The following is a 15521-nucleotide window of genomic DNA, read 5'->3' as shown; positions in this document are numbered from 1 at the left end:
TGTTACAATGTACTCGACCCCTATCAGTCTGGCATCCTTCTCTGGGCTGTCGAAGATTAGACACTGTCGGACCTCTTCGTTCAGGTGTGCGCAGTAGTGGTGTGCCTCCACTTGCCTTGTCATGTCGTGAGAGTAGAAATGAAACCTAATTCACCATGTCCATATCCAACAACAAGAATATCATGGCGACGAGTTCAGGAATAATTATACATATTTAAAATTGTACTATTTTTAAAATTAATTTTGAGACAACTCCATAAAAAAATTTTCAAACTTGGACTATATCCATACCCCCATACCCCAAGATTCAATTCAACTTGAAAAAAGAGGAGAGCTTGAGCTAAAGATGGAAGTAATGTTATAAGACTCTAGTTGTTAGACTGAAGTCGCTATGTACTTTCAACTTTTTAGTTTTAGTTATGTACAAATAACTTAGATTTTTTGGAAGGCCTCACAGTTCATTATGATTACGAAACCCACATTTTAGATTACCATGGATAGATTACGTTTAACGTGTGGTAAATATAGCCTAATTGTATTTAAACTTTTCTAACGAGATAGTAACGAAAACAAAGAGAAAAATAAAAATTTTAAGACGGTTTTTTTTAAACAATATTTCTAAGATAGGATTTTAATTATGTTCTATTAATTAAAAATTAAAATATGACAAGGCTAAATATGTAATTTACATCTAAACCTTAGGATTGACCCCTAAAATTGGATAAATATAGTTATATTTTCTTAACCTAAAAACAAAATTTTAGGCCAACACCAAAATTCATTTTTTGTAATTTTAAATCCATGAATTACATATATTAATTATAAATACTAAGTTATATAATTAACACCCCTTTCAATAAAATAATTCACTGAATTTATGGGCAAAACATGAATTATTGTTACAAATTTGAGATGATGTTTCATAACCATTTTAAAAAAAAAAAAAATTCAAGGAGAAACAAAACTTTTAGGGATTAAATTTTTAAGGACTAAATTATTATATAGTAAAGTTTATGGATTAAATTACCACAAAATTAAACCGGAACTAAATCATTATAAACGATTTATAATTTATGGACTAAATTGTTACTTCCATCAAAGTTTAGAAACTAAAATGGTTTGTTAACCTAACAAAAAATCCGAACACCCTTGGAACCAGAAGAAATAATTCGTAATTTAAATAAAATTTTTTAATTTAATTTTCTAAAAAAAAAAAAAAAAAAAGTGAAGAACGGAGATGGAAACAAGTAGAAGTGTTTACTGTTGGAGGCAACTTACGCGCAGAGGTGCTGGTGGATTTGATTGATAGGGCGGAAGCTTTGGACGGCGGCGGCGGCGGTTTCCAGGATGGCGGTGCCGGTGTGAGTCGCCTCCCCCGGAATTTCAACTTGCTTCGACATTATTATTATTATTACTATTTTCCGTCCAATTATGATTTTTCCCATTCCAATGTTTCATTTTATTAAATCGCATTGCTTAATGCATGCAACTATCCACGCGGCAGTTCTTTTATGTCCACGTGGCATACATTCTGATACCACGTAGCTTGTCTTAGTATATTGTGGCCGCGTCATTTTCTATTAAAAATTGGTGATATTTTAATCATTCTTAAATCTTAAATTTAGTCTATTAAAATTCATTTGTATTATTATTAACTAATTAGTAATTATTATTTTCATATATAATTTCAAAATTTATATTGAAAAGATTAATATATAATAAAAAATAATCACTGATAAACTAAAATATGGACATGAAAATATAGAAGCAAAAATTATACATTTTAAAATTACATGAATTAAAATTGAGCCAACCTCCAAATATAGAGATTAAAAATAATATTAATGAGAAAAAAGAAGAAATATTACATCCACAAGTATTTGTTCTTGAACTCGTTTAATATCAATTTCACTATTTGTATTTTTATTATTATTATTTATTTTATTTTTTTTTTGCATACTAATATAAATTTTATTATTAAAATAGCATTATCCATTTAAAAAAGTACCGAAGAAGAATACGAAAAACTGTCGATATTGTTGTAGGTTGCCACCACCAACTTAATGAAGTCCGTAATATTTCGTTAATTCTACATCATTAAAAGAGGTCTAATATTAATTAAAGGATAATGCATTGGTGGTTTTTAAATTCGAAACTAGTAAAAAGTGTAAATCGATTCATTTAACTCGATAATTTAAGAATGTTTAAGAACTTAATTTTTATACCATTATTATTTTACACAAGTGTAAGAATAATTGAATATGAACTTGAAAACTAAGGAGCATATAAGTTGATCTATTTATAAAAGTTTAGAAGTGTAATTTCTATTAAAGAGATTAATTGTTCAAAAAAAAAAAAAAGTCGGAAATCATCTTTTTGATAAATATATCGTTTTTTATTTTTTATTTTTGAAAATTAAACATATTTACTCCTTATTTCTTACATTGATTTACATATTTCTTAATTATAATGGTTGGATTCTTAGTCAAATTTAAAAAACAAAAACAAGTTTTTAAAAGTTACTTTTTTTTGTTTTCAAATTTTTACTTGATTTTTTAAACCATTGGTAAAAAGTAGATAACAAATGAATAATTTAGGAGGTTGAAGTAATGTCTGTAAACTTAATTTTCAAAAACCAAAAATATAAATTGTTACAAAATGAGACCATAGATTTTTTGTTTTTAAAAATTAAGTCTATAGACACTACTTTCACTTCCACATTTCTTCTTTTCTTTTTATCCCATGGTTTGGAAAACCAAGCTAAATTTTGAAAACTAAAAATAGTAACTTTTAAATTTTTGTTTTGTTTTAAGAATTTAACTAAAAATTTAATCATTGTACTTAAAAAATATGCAAATTATTGTAAGAAACGGAGATGAAATAGGCTTAATTCTAAAAAGCAAATATAAAAAACCAATAACGAAATTGTTACCAAATAAGACCTAAGTTTTTTGTTCTAGTTTTTGAAGGTTGTGTTTGTTTTTCTTACCGATCTTCTTTATTGGTTTTTTTTCTTTTACGATTAGACATTTGAATTTTTAACCACCTATCTTACTTTTTTTTTTTTTTTTTTTTTTTTTTTTTTTTTTTTTTTTTTTTTACAAAACTTGATCTAATAAATTCAAGCGCTCCCTAAAGATAACAAAAGCAAGAAACAAACAAGTTAAATTGGAGTCAATAATATTAAATTTAAAAAAAAAAAAAAAAAACTTATTTATGTTCCCAAGGTGTTCTATCATTTTAAACCCTTGAAATTTTATAAGTGTATCAATTATACACTGTTCAGATATTTTCTTTGAAAAATATTGGTTGAAACATTATGAAATTATTTCAATTAATCTCGTAAATTGACATAAATGAATTGTTTTTAGACCCTTTTACTAAGATTTTGAAGATCATCCATGCATTCAATATTTTACACATATGTTATATAGAATTCGTCAAATATTGAATGAACTAAATGTATTACTAAAATTGATGCATAGATGATTTTCAAAAGAAAATCTTAATAATAATGTGTCTTAATTCATCTGCCTACCCTAAAGTTGAATCCATTTGATACAAATCATAACCCTAAATTTTATTCTGCTCAAATGTATTTGCATTCTCTCACTCTAACCCATTCTATTACATGTGTCACTTCAATTAAACTAGATTCTAAATTGTTCGACAAAAATATTGCAAATTAAGTTTTCAACTATCATTAATTTATTGCACATTCTTTAAAAATGCATTTTTTATCAGTCAATCATACATGCAAATAAAATCTACGAAATAGAAAGAAGAAATGTTTTTTTTAAAGAAATTAATGGTAAACGTAAAATATCTTCTTAATTTATTTTTTGAATAAAGAGAAATTAAAACCTACCTAAATTAAGGAAAAGTCGTAGAGATGTAAAAAGTAAACAATAACTAAAGATTTGTCGGTGAAAATCCAAAAGAAAATAAGATGAGAGAAAACTGAAATGAGAGAGATATAACAAAAATTTAAAATTAAATAATAAAAAATAAAACGATAATGGCATTAAAAGAAAGAAAAAATTAAGATGAAAAAGAAAGAAAGAGGAGAGATGAATAAATAAATAAAGAAACAAAGTCTCTTGTAGTTTTCTCAAATTTAGGACCCATTAGTTGGAATTTTGCTGGCGTTTCATGATTTGAATTAAGTCTTTTTTTATCTTAATTTAAATAGTTGATAGTAAAAGAAAAAATCAAAGGTATTATTTGCCTTTATAATAAGAAAACTTTATAATAAAAGCTAATCACTTTTATAAGAAATAAAAACCTATTTCTAATATATTTGTTACTCCTACTTAACTTCCTTAATAAAAGACTATTCTTTTTTAAAAAATAAAAAATAAAAGCTATTTCATCTAAATCTCAACCTCATACAAAAGCTTAAAAAAAGACGATTCACCTTAAATGATAAAGAAAAAAAGAAACAATTGAAAAATATAACATACCATAAATAAATAAATAAATAAATATGAATGTGTGATACCTAGATATTTCTAACTCTAAAAAAAAATAATGAGGTAGAAAAATTATTATGCGTGTCTAAGAGCTGAAAAAAAAAAAAAAACTCAGAACGTTAATGAATAAAAAAACATAAAAATGTGGCAATGATGTTTAAAGAAATTTTTTACAATACTCCACACCAAAAAAATCCATAAAAACTTAAGGAGGGGGTTAACAAAAGTTAAAAAAAATAATAATAATAAAAAATAAGAAGAGAAGATACCAAGTCAAACTAAAGTTTAACTCAACTATTTAATTTATAGAGGAAATTTAAATTTGAAATCGTAATCTGATTTTACTAAAATAATTTAGATTAATAGATTTTTTTTATAAAAAAATCATGTATTAAATGTAAAGTAGATAATAGTTAGAAGATAAATTGTGATCACTTTTTTTTTAAATAAAATTATTTTTTATTTAAGGTGGAGGAGATACTGGTTGGGATATAAATTTTTTTAGTTTATAAAAAATATCTCTTTATTTAAAGTGAAGGAGATATTTATTAGAGATAAAACGTGGTTTTTTAAAAAAAATATTTTTTTTCTATTACTCTTGATTCTCAAGAAAAATAAAAAATAAAAATAGTGTCATAGTTTTTTTCGTTTTAAATGCGATGCTCGAAATTAGGGAAAATTTTAAATTTGTATTCTTTATTTTAATTTATGGGCAATTTTTTTTTTAAAAAAATAGTATCATGATTTGTTTTTTTTTTTTTTTTTTAATTCTTTTTACCTGTGATGCTGAAGATTAGGGGAAATTTTGACTTTTTTTCTTTTAGGTGTGATTCGCAACAAAAAAAAAAATAGTATCATGATTTATTTTTTTATATTTATTTTTACTCAAAATTAGGGGAACGTAAAATCCAAAATTAGGAAAAAAGGTTGATTTTATTTTTTTCTTTTATGTGTGATTCTCAACTTCTTTCATTCAATTTTGCTCATATATAAATTTTATTTTGTTTGTATATAAACAATAAAGTAACAAATAAAGTTTAAATTAAATGAAAAATAAATATAAAAAACATTCCATCTCATGCACCTTCGTCTAATCGACTTCTACTTAGTTCAATGAGAGAAAGATATGAAGTTGCAAAAAGCAAAATAAATAAATAATTTATTGATCCGATTAAGAAAAAAAAAAGTAAAAAATAAAAAACCAAACAAACAATTTAAATATCTAAAAAATAAAAAAAAAATGGAGAAAACGCATGGAGCTATAGAAAGAAAAAGAAAATTCTTAATGGAATAGAAAAACAAAGAAAGAGAGACACCTAAGAAAATTGATAGTATAGTTTAGACGATTTATGGAGGAAATTTATATTCAAATTTTGATCATGCTTGATCTCAAAATCAAATATGGAGAAAAAAAAAATCAAGACTAAAATCTTTTTTAACGCGATAAAGCTATTTTTTATGAACTATACGAGGAGTATATGTATCTTATAAACCTAATTCAGTGAGATATTCCAATTTTTTCAATGTCAGATCCTCCTCAACATACTCCTTTCAAATGAAACCTCTTTGGGCCACCATTTTTGGATTAGTTCTCTTTTCTTTTCAACTTTCTTTTTTGGACAAGATATCCGTTTGAACTTCTTGGGCTCAGATACGATATTAGATAAAAACATGAGTTCCATCTCAAGACCAAAGAGACACATTTTTTAGGAGGATGTGTGAGTTTTTTGTATGGACGACCTTTTCTCGAGTACCTTTATGATTAATGACCTGCCCCCTCACAAACATATGGAAATCTAACTTTATGCTCATGTCAGAGCTATGCTTTCCTCATGAATATTGTAGTGGAATGGAGAAAAATGAAGAGTGATAGAGATGATCATTGCGTTAAGGCTACGATACACATGACCATCCCTAATATGGTAAGTTATAAAATGTAGTAGTGTAATTTGACATAAGCATAAGATTAGATTTCATTTGTTTGTGAAGGTAGGTCAATAATCATTTAAGGGGTTGAGAAAGGGTTATCTGTAGAAAAATCTCAGAATGTGTTCAGAAACTCACATTGGAAAAATTGGGAGACAACTTTACAATCATAATAAGGTACATTAGTTAGTCATTTCATTGTCAGTTAATTTTTAGATGAAATTTAATATTTATTGTCTAATATGGTAGACAATAGTCTATGAAGACTAAACGGGACATTAAGTCCAAAAAAGGGGGATATGATCTATGAATTGATACTCAAAGAAAAATCATCTTTTTTTAAGAGAAATATACTAAAGGATGTGGGGAGTAGGTGTACTTGAATATCTCAACTAGATTGACACATCCTTAGCGCTTTGTCATATCCCAACCCCAAAGTGTTTCATTACATAAAAAGTAGCAATAAAAGTGAAGCTGGAGAAGAGCTCAAAAGTTAGATATCAATAAATGAATGGCTAGAGGAAAGTCACCGAGAGATAAGCAAAAGATGCAGGAAAGTATATAGAATTACACAAAAGTTGCTAAATTAAGGGCTATAGTAGCTTGATTGTAATTATCTAAAAAGAGCTTCAACCCATGAGACCAACAACCAGCCAGATTATGAACATTTTCTCAAATTTTCACTCTTATTTGATTTTTTAAAAAGCGCAATTATTTATTTCAAATTCAAGAGACCAACAAATAACAATCGATGATTTAAAAATGATGATATCGCTCCATGAAAGCAGATTCAAGCAACAACACTCGAAAAGACCAATAAAGAAGCATCATCTTGATATATATTAAGAAAATGGAGGGATTTCACGATCTTGAATACTTGAATTATTCCTCTTGTGAATCTTATACTATCTAATATCTATAAGTAGTTCAAGTATTATTATGGTTTTATTTATTAAAGGCACATAAATTGAATTCAATAGATAGCAGTCAATGAGTTGAAAATGATGGTATTGCCCTATATAGGCAGATTCAAGCAACAACGTCGGAAAAGACCAACAAAGAAGTATATAGAAGATATCTCATATTAAGAAAATGGATAGATCTTACACTCTTGAATATCTAATATGCATGTAGTTCAAATATTTTTATGGTTTTATTTGTTAAAGGAACATAAATTGAATATTAAATTTATTTTAACAAAAAAAAATTTCCTCATGGTTTATTTTTCCTGTGTCTTAATTATATGTTATTCTGATTTCCATCAAGTAATCTTCTTCTTTCTTAATTTGTTTGAAATTTGCATTTAGAACGCACCGTCTACGACATTTCTTAACGACTTGCACGTCACCAGCTTTATTTTGTGCTATTTAAGAGTGAACTTTTATTCGTTCCAACCAACATACATATTCTTATAAGTAGATTCTGGAATCAGGGTAAATAGTCAAAGGAGAATAGGAGAAGAATGAAAGAGTGAAAAGAAAAAAAGTTGCGCCTGGTCGGCCTCGGTCCTTATCGAGGGCGAGCCCTGTGTATGAGCCCAAAGGCCAAAAACTCAGCATAAACTAAACCTTAAAGGGATGAAACTTTAGAAAGGCTGGTAAGGATGTTGGATTAGCCGACCTCAGCCTTGGGAGAGATCCACACGCAACCTATCTAATCAAAAACCCTAATTAGATAAGAAATAAGAGAAGGATCGAAGCCTATAAATACATCATTATAACTGCATATAAAGTAATTAAAAATTCTGACTTATCCTCAGTTTTATAATTCTCTTATTAACTTAGGCATGAGAGTCTTTTTTATTTATTTTACACGTTATCTCTTCCCTAAATTACAAATTTACCGTTATTATCACGTAGAGGTCAGGTGCATTTTCTTTTGGTCAAAATTTAGCATCACCGCATACCATTTTCTTCCTACAAAAATTTTGTATAGGAGTTCACAAGAAGTAATATTGATTCGAGTTAATTATACTCTGTTTTAGATAAATGATACTTTATTAAGCATATGTATGGAAATATACAAAAGCAAAACAAGTTAAAAGGAAAGAGGAGAAATTTAACACAATGAAAAATATGGAAAATAGTTTTTGAATACCTTTGATCTTGTGGACCAAAGATCTCAAAAAGTGAATGCTGTTTTACTGTCTGGATTTTGTACTTCTGCTCGAGAGTTCTTGAAAGTGCAACTATTATTTCTCTGGACAAAATGAACATACTTCAACGAACATAATATTTGTGTTATCAACTTTAAAGTTCAAGGTTCAATTCTTCAATCTCACATATTAAAAAAAAAAACTATTATTTTCCTCAAAGAATAGAGTCCAAAGTATTGTAATAAATATATTAAAGAGGAGAGCGGATCTCTAGTTGATGAATTTTGTGGACAAAGCTATTCACAAAGCGAAAGATATTGATTAGCTACAACCTAAACTTAATCTCATGCATCCGTCTCTTAGTACATAATAGAAAAAATATATAAACAATTTAAACTTTAAAAACAATAAATTTGCCCAACAAAATTTTACTAAGCAAATGTTTGGACTACACAAAAAATAGGTGTAGCCCAAACAACACCAAATTTTGTCTAAAACAAATTAATTTGATGACATAAAACAAACTTACGTAGAGAAGAAAGCTATGTCATAATTTTTTTTTATAGAAAACTACTTGTACTAAAATTACTGCTCTAATTTTAGAGTTTACACGAAAGAACTACCCAAAAGGAAGGTATACTTTCTTGATACATCGATAATAAAATATGAATTCTTTCGAGTCTTTCTTAACCACACTTTCTTTCATTTAATATGGTGTCGATTTATTGATATATCCTCATATAGACCTATATATATATATAGTAATAACTCAAATTTATTGCCATACCAATGATATATAAATAATGTATATAATTGAATAATTTGCATGGTAAAACAAGAAGTGGGTGGTGGGTAGCAAAATAAGCAGTGAATGATGGAAGTTGTTAATGTCCATTAGATGAGAGAGGTCTCAAAAGACTGATATATATTCAATTAGGTCATTGAATATTTTCAGGCAACTCTCTGACAAAATCCTTGGTGCCATACAAAATTTTAAAGGCCACTTTCCAACCAAACACAGCCTTTCAATTTGCCACCTTACCCAACCATAGGTACAATGGTTAGTTCATCTCTTTAATGCATTGCTTTCTTCTCTATTTTAACCATTATTACTTAAATTAAAATTTCTCATGCAGCACTTGTTCAACATAGCATTCAAGAGCCATGTTAATGCCTACTCATTCACCAGCTGTCCTAGGGTACCCTTTAATTGAAGGGTCATTATCTAAAAAATTCATATACCCATCTAGTCTAACCTTATTTTAAGACCTTGAGTTTCTAATTATACTTTCTGTATAATTTAATCTTTCGACTTTAAAAAGTATTAAGAATTTCTTACCCTTTTAGATGTGTGTCTATTTGACTGGATTTTAGAAAAATATTAAAAGCACAGTTGTCTCACATCGAAAAGTTTCAATAAAGTCATGGACTTCAACCACTATAAAAGGAGTCGTTTCAAATTGTCCATTACAAATACTTTAAGCTTAGATGTGCTAATTTAGTAAAATTCCTCTTTGCATTCTCTAATTTTAGAGTGGAAAAAAGAGTGTGAGTAGTAAAAAGTTTTGTGAGAGTGATTTTGTAATTAATGAGGGAGAATTATTCTGTATGATTATAATAATTTTTCACGTCGTGATATTTTTTCTGATCCATAGTTTTTTAATTTGGTTTGGAGTTTTTTCCATGTAAATTCTTGTATTTTCAGTTTTATTGCTTTCTTTTAATTTTTCTGTTATTTTTCTACTTATTCCTGTGGAAGTAGTAGAGTTTTTCCAACATATTTAGTCCTCAGATTTTAGAAAGGATTTAATAAGTCCTTAAAATTTTCAATTTTATATTTAACAGATCCTTAAACTTTAATTTTGTGCATAAAAAGTCTTGTACTTATTCAATATTTTTTAAAATCGCACCTACTATACACAAAGCGAAAAATTTAGAGACATATTAGACATAAAATATCATTTTATATTTATTTAAATAGTTACTTTTTAAAAATTTTGAGCTTCTATGATACCTATTATATGTAAAATTGAAAGTTGAAGAACTTTGAACAATTTTAAGGTTTAAATACTTTTTAAACAAAAGCTTTGTAAGGACTATAAACAATTGCTAACTTAATCATTTCAAAAGGTTAAAAGTTTGTGCTCCGTTTGATAATTATTTTTTTTTTTTTATAGAAAATTAAATTTATGAACACAACTTCCATCTCCAAATTTCTTCTTTTGTTATCTACTTTTCACCAATGGTTTAAAAAATTAATCCAAATTTTGAGAACTAAAAAAAGTAGTTTTCAAAAAGTTATTTTTGTTTTTGGAATTTGACTAAGAATTTAGCAAGAAAGATGTAAATTTTTGTAAGGAATGTGGATGCAATAGACTTAATTATAGAAACAAAAACAAAAAATCAAATAGTTATATGTATCAAACGAGGCCTTCCCAAATCTTAATATAATTCAACCGTTAATAAAGAAGATATCATCTATCAAAAGTCCAAAGATTCGAATAATCATCATTATATGTAATTGAACCAAATATATATATAATTTTTCAATGTCAAGTCTCAATTCTTAGTTACATTTCTATTTTATAGAATAAAACTACATTTTTTTTCTTAAGAGTTATGGTTAAATTGCAAAGAAGCTGCTTGACTTTCTTTTTTTTTTTTTGAACAAATCTTTAATCAAGCCATGTATACAATGAAAAAAAAAAAGAATATTATAATTCCATCATAACTAGGCAGGAATTTCTTAGTGCTCAACGTGAAATGTAGTTACTGATGAGCAAAAAGAAATCTTTCTTTCTAATTAGTGAGGAAGAATTCGCCTTGAACAAAAAAAGTAATTTACTATCCTTTTCAAGCTATTTTAAATTGAGCAATAAGTTGCACTTAGTTTCATATTTCTTTTTCTTACATACTAAAAATAAGATTAAAAAAATATATCAATTTAATTAATTTTTTTTTCAAAGATATTGTAGTTAAAATGTGGAATGGAGGAATCAAATCTTTGACCTCGAAATCGATAGTATGAGCACTCTGCCAATTGAGCTACACTCATGTTGGGTTTTACTTGAGTTGCACAAAAGATGGGTGCACGTGCACCAAATTTTTTTTTTCTTTTAAGTTGGTGTCTTTATAAATTATCAATTGAAACATAGCTTAGAAAATAAGATAATTAGGCCACATTTACCGAACCATAATAAAAATTGATGTAATCGAAATGAGATTTTATTGATTGATGAATCTTAATAAGTCTGAGTAGCAAACATAATGTGATTGCTTTTGATTGCGTTTACATAGAACCATGAATCTGTTACATTTTACTTTTAGTATTATTGTTACCATTACTATTTGACCTTAGCGGTAAAAGTAAAGGTAACAATAAATGTGATAGATTCATAATTTTTATACTATTACAACAATATTATCTATAACGGTAACGATAAAGTTAAAGGTAGTGGATCTCATGAAACTTTCAACTAGAATAAGATTGAGCACCATCCATTTCTCAATTAGATTGCACGATTTGATTACAAATTTTGAGACGAACCCCACAACTCATTACAATTATGGAACGCAAGTAAACAACAATAAAAACAATCATTTGGGGCCAACTTTTTACATTACCATTGATAGATTACCTTTCACATTGGATAAACGTGATTAATATCAATCCGATGCGCGAAGTTCTTCCTATTCTGTAATTATTTATCCAAAAAAGTAGTATTTCCTTATCAGGGTTTATATCAAATAACAGAAAAGATTTGATATGGACCAAAATTTATTGCACATGGGTCTTTATATACTAGCCATATACTATGTCCATTTGGATTTATACCCCAATTCCTTTTATATTATATAGTAGCTATATTGTTTAAATTTATTACCAAACTTGATCGTTAAGAGCTTAATTCAATGGGTATATCTCAACAGTGAAAAAGACGTATGTTTTCAATTATGAGGTATCACACGTTCAAATCTCTCCCCTCCATAATGTCGTTGAATCTAAACAAAATTAAACAGTAATCGACTTCTCTGTAGATATAATACGAATGAAAAATATACGTGACCTTTCAAAGAATTTCCAACATCAATTATACTATCATTGTCATAGCTAGAGTGATCCTCTTGATTGATTCTTGGTAATGGTACCTATCAACCAATAACAAACGTTTTCATTGAAGGCTAACTAAGACATTATTTAGTTAAAAATTGACCAAGGATAACACATATTCATTATTCCTTCAAGACCCCTAAAAATATATTCAATTGCCATGTGTCTTGTAGCTGGGCTATTTTCTCACCAAACACTTTCCATGGTTTAATTTGTTTAAAGGATAAGCCATGGGAATTGGTTAGCCATTGTGTCCTAAAACTTAGGGCAAATCTTATCACAATGGCAGTCTTTTTATTTAATGAGCTACCTAACATTTATGGATAGCTCTTTAATTAGGCTCATCAAATAAAAGAATCCAATGACCATACTTTAGGGCTTGAAAAAAATCTGCCTCTTTAGCTTTTGCTTCTGAATTAGGTACAAAATATATTTGGTTAATGAGCAGAATATTTGTAGGTAGGGGACATTATATAAAGTATATGCATATAATTAATCTGTGACTCAAACTCATGCATATAAAATATATTTAGTTGGAAAGAAACTAGAGAAGCTTTTCCATAGAGAAAAACAATATATTTTATAACAAATTGGATTATATTCAAGGAAAAAAGAAAATCTCTCATAACTAAAATATATATATTTTGGTGTAATTATCTTTATCATTTTCTTACATCACAATATATATTAATTATAAAAAATAGGTTAATTATTTTAAATGGTAAAACTTATAATTTTAAATATAGGAAAATGTAATAGACAGTGATATTTTGTTATATTTGTAACTAAGTTAATCCAAATTTGTTATATTTGTAACTAAGTTAATCCAAAAGTATAATTTTTTATTTAAAAATATTTATTATTTTCATTAAAAAAAATGTAAGTTGGGAGAATCATTTGGAGCTTTTATCTATGCAAAGATTGACAGAATTAATTAAATTATATTTTGGATTCTTATATTTAGTACTTGTTTAAGTCTTATTTCTGTTCTTCGTATTGTTTTTGCAGTTAAAAAATAAAATTGATGCAAATGTTGAAAAAAAATAATTTAACCTAGTACATCAAATTATATTATTAATTGAATTTAAAACATACTAGCCATTAAAATAAAATTTTCTCATTAAAATGTTTTAAACAAGTCTTAGATACTTTCAATTAATTAGCCATTAATTGTCATGTTAACTAATTTTGTGTTACATTTAATATTGTTTGTAATAACACTTAATACGCATTCTAAAAAAGTAATAATAAATAATTGTTTTAAGCACTAGGACGCTTTCCCTCATATTTTAAAATTCTTAAGAATTATTTAATAACTTCCTCCCTCCAAAATATTTTCGTATTATGATTTAATTAAATATATATTATTTCTCACCGTACATTCCCTGTTTAATTTCTATAAATAGGAGAAAAAAAGCCTTTGAATTATTCAACAATATTATGACCGTTAATCATCTTTGTCCAACTTGTATATATTATTATATTTAAATCTTTGTTTTGCATGAAGTTGTGATATTAGATAACACGAGTTCTATCTTAAAATTAGTTGATGTACTTCTATTATTATTTTTTCAAAGGTAGAATCTTCAATGGTAATGTAATTTCATGTTATGTTATTCACAAACTTTCTCACAAAGAACAAGCTTCTATTATTATTATTATTATTATTTTTTTTTGTAGTTTATATAAATATATATATGGATAAAAGTATGCATTCAACCCATTCATTTTTCAATAAATATAATATAAATATATAAACTGTCTCTTAGGGGATGTCCGATAAATTTGGAGTGATACAGAGAAGATTAGCAAACAGATGTTTGATTTATACTGAGAAACTGAACAAACAAAAGATAATCACAAACAAATTTAAACAAAAACCAAACACAAACAAATGTTATAAGGTCACTAAACAACTCGACAGCTACATCTCTTGACACAATATTAATTAAACAAACATCAAACTGCAAGAACTTTTTAAGTAAAAATCAAACATAACTAAATAATTTTTCAAGGATAAGTAACACCAGATGCTCCACCAACGCCGCCACCAAGACCACCACCGAGACCACCACCGAGACCGCCAGTAGTTCCGCCAATGGTTCCACCGAGGCCACCTCCACCCAAGCCACCTCCAACGCCTCCGAGTCCACCTAGTCCACCAATTCCTGTAGCGCCACCAAGACCACCACCGAGACCGCCACCAAGACCACCACCGAGGCCAGTTCCTCCTATGGCACCCCCTACACCACCGAATGGGAGCCCATTGCCGCCAATGCCGGAGTAGCCACCGACACCGCCGTAGGTGAGGAAGTTCTTTTGGTCATTGAAGGTGGCCTCATTTGGCGTAGGTCTAGCTAGGGTTGTAGTGGCCACGAGAGCCAAGAGCAAAGCCATGAACAATTTGGCCATTTTCTTCTTCTTCTTCTTCTTCTTCTTACTTCCCTAAAACTTACACTTGTCTTTGTGTGTGTTGTTGGCCAATGGAGCTTTGAGCTTAGGGTTTTTAAAGGGCAGAGAGCGTTGAGGTACAGTTGAGAGAAGTAAATGAGTTTAAATGCTGAGCAAGAGCCTGGCTGTGTGAAATTACCATGTGGGGCTCAGTTTTTGGTTCGGTTGGAAGCTTTTAGTGAGGAGTTTTTGGACATTTTAGGAGAATTTTTCAGGTTGTTAGAGAAGTGTTAGTGTGTTTGGTATAGTTTACTGCAACAAGTCTTCTCCAAAACAAGAATTTTTTACACAGATAGGCTTCTTATAGTATATGTTCATTTGCATTAGGGTTTTAATTTGAATGTTGAATTTTATCTTTTTTGAAAAGTTTTTTTGTAAATTCAAAACTTATTAATGAATGATGGTGTGTGATATTAAAATATTTGTCAAGTATTCTTTTTTATTATTACTTAATATGCAGGAAATA

The 15521-nt window shown here is 27.8% G+C and overlaps 2 protein-coding genes across 2 annotated transcripts in view; both read right to left on the bottom strand.

Moving 5' to 3' along the window:
* LOC120086941 (oil body-associated protein 1A-like) overlaps positions 1-1420 on the bottom strand; it is a 2519-nt gene extending 1099 nt beyond the window's left edge. The window contains 2 exon segments of the mRNA XM_039043750.1: positions 3-145; positions 1279-1420. Coding sequence (XP_038899678.1) covers positions 3-145; positions 1279-1400 — 265 coding nt within the window. The 5' untranslated portion in view covers positions 1401-1420.
* A 12986-nt stretch (positions 1421-14406) lies between these two features.
* LOC120086278 (acanthoscurrin-1-like) lies at positions 14407-15094 on the bottom strand. Its single transcript, XM_039042837.1, has one exon. The coding sequence runs from the start codon at positions 15014-15016 to the stop codon at positions 14615-14617; it is 402 nt and encodes a 133-aa protein (XP_038898765.1). The 5' UTR covers positions 15017-15094; the 3' UTR covers positions 14407-14614.
* Between the last annotated feature and the right edge of the window lie 427 nt (positions 15095-15521).

The sequence above is a fragment of the Benincasa hispida genome, chromosome 9, assembly GCF_009727055.1.
Source record: "Benincasa hispida cultivar B227 chromosome 9, ASM972705v1, whole genome shotgun sequence".
NCBI classification, from domain to species: Eukaryota; Viridiplantae; Streptophyta; class Magnoliopsida; order Cucurbitales; family Cucurbitaceae; genus Benincasa; species Benincasa hispida.
Note: the sequence above shows the minus strand (reverse complement) of the source record. Positions and strands in the feature narration are given on the sequence as shown.